This window comes from Lethenteron reissneri, chromosome 27 (assembly GCF_015708825.2).
Source record: "Lethenteron reissneri isolate LAM-NWPU_2019-01 chromosome 27, ASM1570882v1, whole genome shotgun sequence".
NCBI lineage: Eukaryota > Metazoa > Chordata > Hyperoartia > Petromyzontiformes > Petromyzontidae > Lethenteron > Lethenteron reissneri.
The window spans coordinates 17975831-17989431 of record NC_083805.1 but is presented as its reverse complement, the minus strand read 5'-3'; the positions used below and the strand labels follow the sequence as shown (position 1 = coordinate 17989431).

Below are 13601 nucleotides of genomic sequence, written 5' to 3'. Positions count from 1 at the left end.
AACGCATATTCTAGGCTTTTTAGGTGGCTGAGCCTGATTGGACGAAAGTCAATTTGGAGAGTCAGAAGGTGAACATTTTCTAATTAGAGAAACTGTCTTTGGATCAGTGTTATCTGTCGGGCATGGTTACTTTTACATTGCAGAATTCCCTGGCATAGAGTCTGATTGGAACGATCTCACAAAAGCAAAAAACATTGGTCAAGTTCGCAGAGTTGAGAAAGTTCTGGAGAGAAGGATGTGGTGAAAAGGCCAAGAGGCAGAGAGAAAAATCTACTTGATGACTTGAAGGAAGGAAGGAATCAAGAAGGAATTAAGAGACGTGAGGAAGAAAGCTCACGATGGGATCGGATGGAGGGAGTTTGAGCTGCCATTGAGGAGCAGAGAACTTCAGAAGAAGGCTCGAGGAGGCAGCTTCTGTGGCAACTCTAGTACAGCTTTTGTGCTTTTCAATTTCCTGTGTCAGAGACCATTGTTTACAAAAGACAACTGCTGTTGGTTTACCAGAGAGCGTTACAAATGATATGGACCCTGGCGGGATGATTGGCTCATTCAACCACACAACTAGAATTTTAACCAACACATGTATCATTGTAAGTCAAGTTAACACTTATTTAACTGTGGATATATATTTTTTTTTAGTTAGACATGATCATGTATGAACGTCTATACATTTTATTTCCACAACTGGTTAACGTTTCGCATACATATAATGATGTAACATTTATCTAACAACACAAACAACACACAAAGCTTTATCCAGACGACCAGATCAATAGAACTGCACTTGTCGTCATTTTGTAATTTTAGACCACAAACTCAAAAGAGTTGAGAAAGTGTAGCTCGCCAATAGATTGGTTTTGTCCTGCTTAGGACTCATCAGTATAGCACAGCCGTCGGTGTTCTCTGCTGCCACATGCCTGGGGAGCCTCCCATGTGGAGAGGGCTTGTGCCTTTACCCAATGGGAACCATTTGCTTGCCCAAAAGGCAAATGTATTTCCACATCATTGGAGATTTGAGTTAACATATTGTTTGCGGTGTATGTGTGTGTCTTGGGAACAGGGTGCCAGGGGTTTAGATGGACCATCTGGACCTAAGGGCAACATGGTAAGGAGCTGTTGAAACAGCAGCAGCAATGACATCACTTTATTACAGAACTATTGCCAATAATGTTATGTTACGTGACCTGACCAGTGTGATATAGATCGTGATGAATATTAATTTTTGCATCTATAACCCTCCGCTGCCTGACAAGATTGCCACATTTCCAAAGAATACATTTTATATGTGCCAATGTAGGCATGAAATTGTCACCCAAAAAGCTCCTCACTGGTTGCTTAGGACTTTTCCTGACTGAACTTAACACTGATATAATTTGTTGTAAAATTTCTGTGGAGAAAGAATAAATAATGATACTCTTTGGGTCTTTCGGTAAAGTCACATAGATAGAAAAATAATTTAAAAAAATCACGTTTCGATCACAACACAAGCAATCGTCCTCAGGTGAAAAAATACAGCTTGTGTTGAAATCGAAACGTCTTGATTTTTTTTATTTTTCTATCTAAGTTACTTTACCGAAAGACCCAAAGAGTATGAATTCCTGCAGTCACGAAAGCTTTAAGTCAAGAATAAATAATGAATCAACAGAACACCCATCGGCCTACGGCCTTCTGAGCTATTATTCCCCTGCAGGATTTAGTAGTCGTAATAGGTTTTTACCCTTTTATTTGGCACCAAAACTGACACCTTTATACAAGGGATCATGTTTGCAATAACCACAACACAAGCAGTCAAAATGCAAACAAAAAAAGACAACTCTGATAATGATATGCACTGATTGTTATTCATGTAAACTCAGGACTAGCTTTCAACAATGTCATGAGCAGAGTCAGGCCCGCTAAATAAATCTTGCTGCGTTTACAGATGGTTTCACACGTAGGCTTTTGCTGATTGGCCGTGTCGGGTGGTGGAGGGTTATTACACATATATAAATAATGCAATCTAACCCAAAAACGTTTATTATTTACAGATGGTATTGCTCGACAAATTAGTAAAAGTCAGTATGTACTGTGGTGGAGGGTTCTGGGTAATGAATAATTAGTGAACAGACAGAAAGTCCATCTGCTGACGAAGTCAAAACCAACCAGAGTTTATCTGCTTAAGCAACTTCTTATGGAATGTATTGGTCCGTAATGCACAAGGGCCTGCTGTGGCAACGTGGTACGCAGCCTGGCACAGCAGCACCTTAGTCAAAGAAACCGCACGTTGAGTGAATGGTGGTCCTTGCATTGGCATGTTCTTGCTGCTACTGAGCACGTTTGCTTTGCAGGGCCCACAAGGAGAGTCCGGTCCTTCAGGCCAGCAAGGCAATCCTGGCTCCCAGGTATGTGTCCATCATCATCAGCAATGACCAGTCCACTGCTGGATGATGGCCCGGTATCGGTTATTCCTGCCTTGGAAGTTTGACTTCTAGGTCTTTCACCACTAGTCATCATCTTCTGCCTTGGTCAATCCACTGCTGAATGAAAGCCTTCCAAAACCGCCTCTGTCATTCACAAAACTGCAATGCACAAATCCGCGCAGCACCTGCACACGTGCATATTCCATTGCTCTGTCTTCTCGGTGGACGTCTTCCTGGATGTTTTCCATTCCTCGGCTGTCACTCCGTCATTATCCCTTCTGGCCTTGATGCGTCCTGCCCAAGTCCATCTACTTAAATTTTTTTTAAGTTTTAAATATGTACTTAACCTGAGTGTGTTCTCTGATCCATGTGTTAATTTGTCTGTCTCCTATATAATTCCAAGCTTGCATCTGTCTGTGCTACTGTGCGCACTTCTCAGTTTAGTTCTGCTTGGACAATGACTTCGTTTCTGATTCAGGTGTCATAGCTGGGAGTGAGCGTTCTTTTGCACATTGCTCTGCAATTTTGCAATTTCAAGTTCAGCTTTTCAAGAGCATACCAACTCCTGCCCTTAACTTTGTCATCACTTTTATTCAGTTTTCCCCTTCAACAGCGGTTACAGGTTCAGACGTTCTCTCTTGTGTTTTTCAGTCGCAAACTTTTGCACGTGGCGTAAATGAACCTGTATTTAAATTCCAATTTCAAATTGGCATCATGGTATTTTTTTCATTTTATTGAGACAATGCGCTGGCCCGATCACAGCGTTTTAGTTTATGGGTTTAAGGTGAACGTCAGGGACAAGCGGCCACCTTGAACAATGGCAATGATGCCACTAAACCTCACCAAGAGATCCCCTAGCCATAATGTTGACATGCAGACCCTCAAAGTCTACTATGGCAGTATCCATACCATCTGGCTTTAGGTCTTCGCATTGTTTGTGAACCTTTGGGTATCTGTATCGATAACCTGCCTGCACATGTCCCATCCATCACAACCTCCTTTTTCGGATAACATTCACAGTGCTTCCGTAAAACTCCTAGCCTCTGTAGTGACAGCTGTATTCAAACAATAGATGTGTCTTTTGTAGTTGCGTTGTTCGTTTCAACCTTAATAAGCCCCCTTTTTTCAATGTCCACATTCCAACCAAAACGGTGGTTGGGACCCATCTCTAACCACTGCCGCAAAAATGTATTTTCGGAAACCTCACATTAAGGGTAGCAGGGTGGTGGCATGGTGGTCACACTCGCGCCTCACAGAAAGAAGGGCCTGGGTTCGATTCCCAAGTCGGACGCCTTTCCGCGTGAAGTTTGTATGTCCTCTGTTCTGCATGGGTTTCCTCTGGGTTCTCCAGTTTCTTCCCATAGCTTAAAAGAAAACACAATTTAACTGGCATTGGTCACAAATCCCAATGTTGAGCGATTACCTGCTCACTTGGGATCACACACAGCAAAATTGCCCCATATTGTGAAAACTTGGCATTACCCTCCTAAAAAAGAGTCTTGAGACTCAGTGGGGCATGTGTAATAATTACAAAGACTTCAGTGTCGAAGATCAGCCATTATTTCTGATAAACACTGCAATTCCCCAGTCGAGATCCTCGTTAACAAACGTACATCATCCATACGCTACAAGGGCCCAATTCATATGCACAACTTTATTTCGTGCTTTTGCGGAAATTCCCACCTATCGGTGAAATTCCGCCGACCAGTGGAAATTCTGCAAACGTGATTTGCCAAGTTCACGTGCAAGTTCCTGGCCCTGCGTCTCACATGCACACACGTGCGCACACACTCACATGCTCCTCTGCTCTCAGCAAAGGTTCCCAATCCTTAGCTTAGCACGGCATGGCATTAAACAATGATGATGAAGATATAGATGATAGCAATGATGATAAAGCTGATAATAATGTTGCGACAAGGGCAAGGATGATAATAATAACGTGACTGCTGCAACTTATGATGATCCACCAGCACCCAAACCACCAACCCCCTGTCTTTTGGTGAACCAACAACCTTGCCTCCTAAATAACTGGATTACAGGTGTGCGGTAGTGCCAATGAACACCTCAGCAAGAACGATGTCGAATCATTCCTCTCTTTGTTTAGATCTCCCATTTCCTCTCTGCGCTTTTGGCAATAATCAGCCCTAATCCTCAGCCTTGCTCTCCCTTTTGTGTTTGTTCTTTTAACCTGACCTTATCCTTCCTATCCTTGCTTCATGCAATCGGCTGTATTGTGCAGACCATACGAATAAGACTGCCATTTAAGCATATGTCATATCAACACAAGCGGCATAGTGTTGGTGCATTGGCTCGTGCACTGCACATTGAACCTGGCAACCTCAATTTGGTTCCCAGCCACGGCTAACATCAGTGGCAGGTGATATCTGAACCACTCCTGGGCCGCCACTTTACCAAACTGCACAGCATGGGGAGGCCTTCCTTTAGCAACTATTGAACATTTTACTTGATACAGCTGTCGGGCTGTGACGGTTCCACCTGAAGACGGAAGCTTGTGTTGCCTCCGAAACGTCGTGATTTTTATTTTATTTTACTTTTATTAATTTTAATGTTTTACCTACGTGACTTTACCTAAAAAAACCTAAGAATATAACTATTGAACAGTTTTGTAAATTATGATTGCAAATGTATGACTCAATACATTTGTGTCCATTGTTTTTCCTTGCAGGGTTTACCTGGGCCTCAAGGGCCCATAGGTCCACCTGGTGAAAAGGTAAGGACAATGATACAATGAGGATATTATGATGAAAGTTCAACTCATGATATTTACAGTATATGCTGAACAAGTGCTTTATTCCACAAGGAAACGTGTATTTCACAATCAATAATGATGGTGATAGGAGATCATGTGTGATGTTAATCTGATTGTTTCTCATTGCAGTTTACATGTATTGCAGTACTGTGTTAATGTGCCTGAATTATGGTAATGTTACGGAGGTGAATGCTGTTGATTGTAAAGTTGATGATGTTGATGAATACATTTTCAAATCTAACCAAATAATTGGTACATTTGCTGTTAGCGCCAATCTAAGAGTGCAAGCCGTTATGAATGGATGTGTTGTATTTCACCGAGTCGGCAGTAGTTTCTCGGTAGGGGCGGCGTCACTGTGTATTGACCAGTTGAGTCATATGCGGGTACTATTTTAAAACTTGGGGCATTTTTACCATGTCGCTGGCACACAATGGCCTACCTACTTTTTTTCATTTATGTCATGGGATGTTACATTCACCGTGCAGCAGACAGAGTGTGTTATTTCAGTGAATACACCCACAAATAGTAACCAGGGCGGCCTGGCCAAGTAAAACCGCAAACCTCCGCAACAAGAGAACGCGCTAATCCTGGGCCATGTTGGTAAAGTTATAATTACTGGGGGAATTGATTCCTGGGAAATAACACATTGGTCCTTTGATGTACCACAGCGTGTGGTGCAATGCGTGTGTCACAGATTGAATGCTCTTCTCGGCCAGGTTTGCTATGCTGTGTGAGTGGCTGTGATAGTGGCAAGGCGATTGTGACGTTCAAGGCCTGCGTGTGTGGTGCTATTATAACTGAATGATGAATCATTGCAGGGTCCAGCAGGAAAGGTTGGCATTCAGGGCCTTTCTGGATCTGACGGACCCCCGGTATGAAAACACACTCCTCTCCGCTGTCACCACCATTCATAGAGCCTCTTACCAACGACAGCAACAAAACAATCAAGAACACAGCACATTACCACAACTATATGATGAACATGCACAGAACTAATATTGTTGTTAACATTGTCAAAGTGTTCAAAAGGAAGAGTGGTAGTGAACTAAGAAGTATGCTACTTGTGCATTCTTCTTCTGGCCAGCTGTGGCGTTGCGCATGTAACGTCTTGCTATGTAAATGAATGCACGCCTGATGGTTCTTCGCCCCTAATGTTCACATTCTATAAATACACATTCACACAGCGATATCCCAACGCCATGTGTTGCTTTCGTTGCCCATATTTGTCAACGGATATTGAACAATTCGACAGAATACCACATTATCTGACAGTGTCACGTACGGTATCCGGGGGCAGTAACACAGTGAAACTACTGGTAAGCACATTCCTGCTGTGCCCACGTCTGTGATTCTCCATGCCGCCGAGTGTGTCGGTGACAACCACTGCTCTTTCCAGAGGAATTCTTCCAGCTCACGTGTTTTTAACCGGATGATTGTCAGGCGCTCGCCAGGTTATAATGTGGACATGCCCACCTCCTCCAACATTATTGTTTTTATTGTTATTACTAGCCTCATTGTTTACCCAGGAAAGCCTCACTGAGCCTCAAGGCTCTTTTTTTAGGAGGGTCCTGCCAAGTTTCAACAGTAGGGGGGCGATATTGCTGCTGCGTGTGATCCCAATTTAGTAATTGCAAGGCTTGTTTTTCATTGGGATGTTTGGACAGTACCAGTTCCGTATTTTTTTTTAAACCTTTTCTGGTCAATGTGGAAGAGTAGACCAAGTATCATAGAGAGGGTGGCTCTCTAGAGGTCCCGCGAATGGAGGCCCATCCACCATCATTGGCAATTGCAGGGCTGTATCTTTACCTCTGCTACTAAAAGACGGTTATGTTAATTATTACTGATATAAGTTATAGCTGGTGGTATCCCTTTGATGTTCCACTTGCCTGGATTGTGATTAAACGGAATGTGTTTGTGATTATCTGCAGGGACATCCTGGGAAAGAAGGCCCACCAGGGGAGAAAGGGGCACAGGTACGTCGAATGCGAGTCGATATCCACGTGGGTGCTACACTCCTGTGTATTCGTGGGATGGTTTGTGTATGTGTGTGCATGTGTGTATATATGTGGGGAGCGGGAGTGTCGTGGTTAAAGCGCTGTTTTACGAATCCGGCAACCCAAGATCAATTCCCGCTCAAGGCCAACATTAGTGACCATTATCTAAACTGTTCATGGACCTCCCCGAGGTTGACTCAGCCTCAAGTGAATACCTGGTTTGGTGTCTAAAAATTGCCACTGCGGTGACAAAGGCGGGTGTGGTGTTGACCACCCATCCCCTTCGTGTGCCTTGCCAGCCTTCATAGGTACTTGCTAACATAACTTACCCCAACAGTCTGTTCAGGCTATACGGGGAATCTTTGTTTTTTATTCATATGGAGGTCCTACCAACGTGCCAACGTCTCGGAGCCAAAACTTAGTGGGGTGGCACAGCGAGCAGCATCTGCCAGTCATCTCACTCGGCTAACCCATGACACCTGGGTCTGTCCGATCAACTCCTGCCAACAGTGAGCCTTCCACACTTCACGTCACAGCCTCAAAATGCACATATACTGGTACGGGCGTGATGGTGGCATCACCGCCACTCAGTAATAAATGGGGTTTGCTGTTGTTATTGTGTGAATGTGCAGATTTTGTTGTTGTTGCATCAATGACCACTTACCAAATTAAGCAGGTGGACATGGTTCAGTTACCCCTAGTCATCGGTGTGCATTTTATATGATCGGCAGTGTCAGTTTACTCGGAAAACTACAACAGCTGTATGGATAGAAAGTGATGGGCAATGTGCAGTGACATCCGCATTATTTCCATTCATGCCCAAAAATACCTGGCAAAACGGTACAGGACACATTTTCATCCACAGTTAAACAACACTCACCTTTCGCGTGGTCCTAAAGCAATCGCTCTTTTTTAGTACAGTCCCCTTTTTATAAATCGAGATTATTACCCTGTGGCTCAGGAAGCTGGGATTTCATGTATGTGCATATGTTTGACTGAGTGTGATGTGCATTATATAAATGCTAAACTGTATAAGTTATAGATGTAACATTTTTGTGTATGAGTTCCCCTATTTACAGCTCTACACATTTCGTATTTACAGCCCTGAGCCTGTGGTTTAAATTTCACATTCCTATGACAGGGAGAGTATTCATAGGCCACCACTGTTGCCATTCCCACAAAGTGGTTTCCTCTTTTTGTCGAACCCCAGAGGGATGATGACATGACTCAATCCTCCCAACTGGCGACCTTTTGATTGCGAAGCGTTCGCTCACCCGCTGAACCACCTGGCCGGACACCAATGCAATTACATTGTCATGACAGAATCCGAGGAATCCCTGAGAAGTTTGCATCAGTTGTGTGTTACACTTTACAGCTGAAACTTGTCATGCTAGGCAGCAGTAATGATTTGGTATTTTAGGGAATATCCGTAATTACGTTGTGCCATGTGTGAGACTTCTCAAATCTGATTGTGGTTTTCCTCCACTGTGGTGCTGTAATCATGAGTGTTTAGTCAAATTAATATTCACGTTGGCCGCAACTTACATTGTTCCTTTCAGGGACCTGCAGGTGCTCAGGGTCCTGTGGGCTACCCAGGACCACGTGGCGTCAAGGTAATGTATGGAAAATTACATCGATATCTCAATGGATAATTATACGAGTAGAATATTAACCGCTTAGTTGATAGTTGATTCAGTTCCATTATTCTTCAACCAAAAGTTGGCACATTATGTTTGTCTCAAAATTACTATCCTGAGAGTCGCTCTCACCTCAATAAATACGAGGGGCTGAAGGATTCTGGCATAAATCTGAACATGACCGTGAAATTTCGTAGCCGAAGAACTGTTGAACCGTGCGTTCCTGGTCTCTTGAGTTCTCACCGGCTTTAACAAAATCAACTTGAAACGTATATTTTCGTGAAAGGCGTTTACACAGAAATAAAGACTGATTCACCCCCCCCCCCATCTCCTACCAGCAATTTGATGAATGACTGCGATGTGAGATTACAGCACAACAAGAGAGCAGTCACGAGCACAGCGGGAGCGGGGTCAGGGCCTCCCTCCCTGCCCTCCCCTCCCCTCGGCAGGCTCCTTGCACTCAAATATTGGCGGTGCCTTTTTCTTCTCTATGGCCGATGAAAAGCAACCATGACAAATTCAGTGGCAAGTGACTTAGCCAGTCCATCTCTTTGCTACGAGTGTGTGACTTGCTGATGCACCGACCACTGCCTTGACGTGTATGTTTGGGGCATTGCAAAGTCACGTGCCTCATGGTTTGGCAGTCGTAGCCGCAGTCGCACACAGGAGTTGGATTCTACGATTCTACACCCACGCATCTGGTATCTGCATCTTCTGTGGTGTGTGCCGATTTGGTAAAGTGCTGCTGCTGTTGTATCCATGGAATATGGAGGCCCACTGATGAGCTGTGCATAGAGGAAGGTGAAAGCTGTGCGATGTGGTGGTGGGCTCGCTGATGAGCTGTGTTTGCTGAGCCCTCCGTTTGAAGGCCACGTGTTGGTCGACACCATCTCGATGCTCGATCAGCAGTGATGAGAGGTGCAGCGTGAACTCACGCGCGATGCGTGTGCGGGCGAGGGGACGGGTGAACGCTTCTCCTGGTGCTATTCATCTTTTGCATATGTTACCCATGCTGTTAAGACTACAGTGAACATTATGTATATTTGGATGTTTTTTTTTCCTTTGTAGGGAACAGAAGGGGTTCGTGGTCTTAAGGGGAATAAAGGTGAAAAGGTGAGTGGTCACTTTGCTTTGAAAATGTTTACATTATACATCCACTTTAACATGAAGAGATCGTCATTTACTCATGCAGTAATCACCACTCGCCGTGACAATTTGTATCAATGCCGCACCCTGTCGGGTATAGGTATCAGAACCTCTCATTAAACAGCACACGAACTCGGCACATCCATCAATAACACCATGGCCTTAAAAAGATAACAAAATAATAGCAGGCGTTTTAGGCAACGACCCTGCTTTACAGCGCATAGAAAGGCTGGTGAAGTGGAGTGTGCATCACTGCCAACACAGCATCACCAAGTAATTTTCCAACAAACATCGTCTGCAAGTCACCTGTCAAATTATTTTATTTAACATTTATCGTACCAATAAGTACAGCAATTATACGTTCCAGTTAATCCGCGTGTAACAAACGCTTTGTTTTCTAATGCAGGTGTTGAAGATACATTATCTACACAACTAGCAGCTCGTCAGCTCGCTGTGAATGCTAGGACCATAACCCGGCCGAAGATTGTTGTTTAACTGCCTTAACTCGCCTTTCAGCTTTTGTTGCACACACACAAAACAATCGGTAGGCGTCCTTGTGGAGAATGCAAGTAGCAAAATAAAGAAGCCTCTAACATTACTGCTTCCCGTAAATGGCCCTTCGCATAAACAATGCAAATATTTTCTTTACCCATGCCATCGGCCACACGGCTCGTGAACTGCGTGAGTTCAGCAGTACCGGTTCAACGCAAGCAAAAACTCTGGACCGCTTTCGACATGCAGTGTGATATATGGAGGAGGCCTCGTTAGGGCGGTCATCTTGCCGTGACACAACTTAATTTTCTGCTCATGCTCATTAATTCCGTGTTTTTTTTGTTGCGTGCAGGGTGAAGATGGCTTCCCAGGATTCAAAGGCGATATGGGAGTGAAGGGTGACCGGGTAAGTGCATTTCCATTTTTAAAGCACGACATGAACATACATTTACTTCCTAACAAGTGCACGTGTTTACATAAACACGTTTACAAATATGTGGCGCCCGCAAACACATGTCTATTGATAGATACACTGTCTTGGCATTGCATTATTTTTACGAGAATTTGTTGTATTATATCTTTAGTTTTGTAAACTTAGTGCATTCTGCATGTATATACCGTGTTTACATAATGCACAAATTACAAATTCCCATGGTGTAGGCGAGTATATATAGGGCAATCACTGTCGACTTCCCACAAAGCGGTACTCGTTTTATCGACCCCAGAGGCATGATATGCTGAGTCAAACACAAACCTCACATGGTGCAATTAACCCCAACCAGGATTTTAACTCGCAACCTTTGGGTTGCGAGCCGCTTGTTCTACGACTAAGCCACGTGCAGTGATGGCCAGCACCGCTGTGGTTTACGTGAAGCTAAATGTATTAATCACTCACGCGAATACCCCTTCAGCGAACTCCCAATATGATGGAAAGTCAGACATCGCCCTTTGTTTGGTGTGTCAATGATGCAACTCTTCACTGAACATTTCACAACTTCGTTTAGGATGTTACGCCTAACACATTCCACTTGGTAAATGTATCGGGCTGATGAATTGGAAGCCTCTGCCAACGTCTCTTTTCCCAAGCTCTCATAACCTCGCACAATGTGTCAACTTTCATTTATTACACTATGACAGGACCGTTTGTTGGTGTGAATGTTTGTGCCTGTGTTTCAGGTGTGAATGTGTGTGCCTGCGTTCCAGGTGTGAATGTGTGTGCTTGTGTTTCAGGTGTGAATGTGTGTGCTTGTGTTCCAGGTGTGAATGCGTGTGCTTGTGTTCCAGGTGTGAATGCGTGTGCTTGTGTTTTAGGTGTGAATGTGTGTGCCTGTGTTTCATGTGTGAATGTGTGTGCTTGTGTTTCATGTGAATGTGTGTGCCTATGTTCCAGGTGTGAATGTGTGTGCCTGTGTTCCAGGTGTGAATGTGTGTGCCTGCGTTTCAGGTGTAAATCTGTGTGCCTGTGTTTCAGGTGTGAATGTGTGTGCCTGTATTTCAGGTGTAAAGGTGTGTGCTTGTGTTTCAGGTGTAAAGGTGTGTGCCTGTGTTTCAGGTGTAAAGGTGTGTGCCTGTGTTTCAGGTGTGATGTGGGGAGCGACAGTGTGACAGTTCGCGGATTGCATTACGAACCTCGTGGCAAGAAGTTCGATTCCTGACAAACAACCAATAATCACTGACGAATATCTGAACTGGTCCTAGGCCTCCCCTACGTCGACTCAGCCTTAAATTATTAGCAGGTGCAGTGTGTTAACATCGCCACTGGGGAGACAAAGGCGGCCACGTGCGGTTTTGGCCACCCTGCGTGTGCCGTGCCGGCCTTTGTAGGTGCTCGCTAACATCATTCGCCCTTACAGCGTGTTAATGCTATGTGGGGGATCTTTGTCCTTGTTTGTGAATGTACAGGGCGAGGGCGGCCCTGCAGGAGTAAGGGGAGAGGATGGACCAGAGGGGCCCAAGGGGCGCGCAGGCCCTCCTGGTGACCAGGGTCCAGCTGGCGTGGCAGGAGAAAAGGTACGATGATGTGTTTAACTTGTACCGGGTAATCACGTCCCCAGACTCACTCACCCAATGTTTGGCTGCGTCAGTGGCTTGCTGTTTAATTGTGGGTGAAACCTTCGACATGTTTGGCCAATACCAGTTACATTGTGTGCTTATGAGATTACACCGGAGAACCCTAAACAGGGAGAGAACATATAAACTCTACGCAGAAAAGTGCCTAAGTCAGGAATGTATCCCTGGTGCTTCTTGCTGTGAGGCGCGAGTGTCACCACTACGGTGCCCTAAACCCTGGTATTTTCTGAAGGAGGCGAGTCGGCAAAAACACAAAGATATTCTTCTCCTCTCAGCAGCATTGATTCAAAATAAGCAAACTCCAGATCAGTTTTGTCTGCAACGATAAAACAAACCTCCAGTTGTTGAGTGAACCTGTTATCGCCATGTTTCCCAATCAAGTATGTAATTTGCAAGTAATACATTTGCTGTGGTTGAATAGAGGCTTGCTAACTATATTAATGATTTATTATAATTTTTACACTTGTTTGCCCAGAAATGTCTTTAGACAGTTTTTTTTTAATGTTCTGCTGGGTTTCCGCAGTAATTGGCGAGTAACTTTTCAAACTTGCCACATATCCCCACCACACAACGATTGACTTCAAATGACGTCACGTGATCTTTAACGTCTACCGTACAGTAGATGCCGTAAATTTTATGGTTATGCACCCGCATTATTAACCAGGACAGCCTACTAGATTCTAACCGCAAACCTCTGCAACAAGCGGTGAATGCGCTATCGGGGAACCATGGATGGATAATGCTAATTATGGACTGTCCACCTCAAATGCGATGTCACTATGGAAATCTATTTTGCTTCCAGGGCAAGCTGGGAGTCCCAGGACTACCTGGGTATCCAGGGCGTCAAGGACCCAAGGTGAATTTACCAATGTTACACCCACCACGATTAATACTGTACGATGTTATTGTGACTGATAATCATAATGAGAAGTTAATTTTCTTGGTATAGCCCACTGAGCTACAAAATTATTTGCAATGGCGACTTGGCTGGCAGATATCGAAGCATTCCACAATTAATATTAAATCATAACCATCATCTTGTCACAACACAAGCCACTCTCGTTATTTTTCTATAGCTTTCATCAATAAATGT

General features: G+C 44.3%; 1 protein-coding gene across 1 annotated transcript in view; it reads left to right on the top strand.

Moving 5' to 3' along the window:
• LOC133348676 (collagen alpha-1(XI) chain-like) overlaps positions 1-13601 on the top strand; it is a 153018-nt gene that overhangs the window by 83180 nt on the left and 56237 nt on the right. Inside the window, 10 exon segments of the mRNA XM_061561617.1 lie at positions 1061-1105; positions 2328-2381; positions 5086-5130; positions 5988-6041; positions 7098-7142; positions 8723-8776; positions 9869-9913; positions 10791-10844; positions 12341-12448; positions 13311-13364. Of these exon segments, the coding sequence (XP_061417601.1) occupies positions 1061-1105; positions 2328-2381; positions 5086-5130; positions 5988-6041; positions 7098-7142; positions 8723-8776; positions 9869-9913; positions 10791-10844; positions 12341-12448; positions 13311-13364 (558 nt within the window).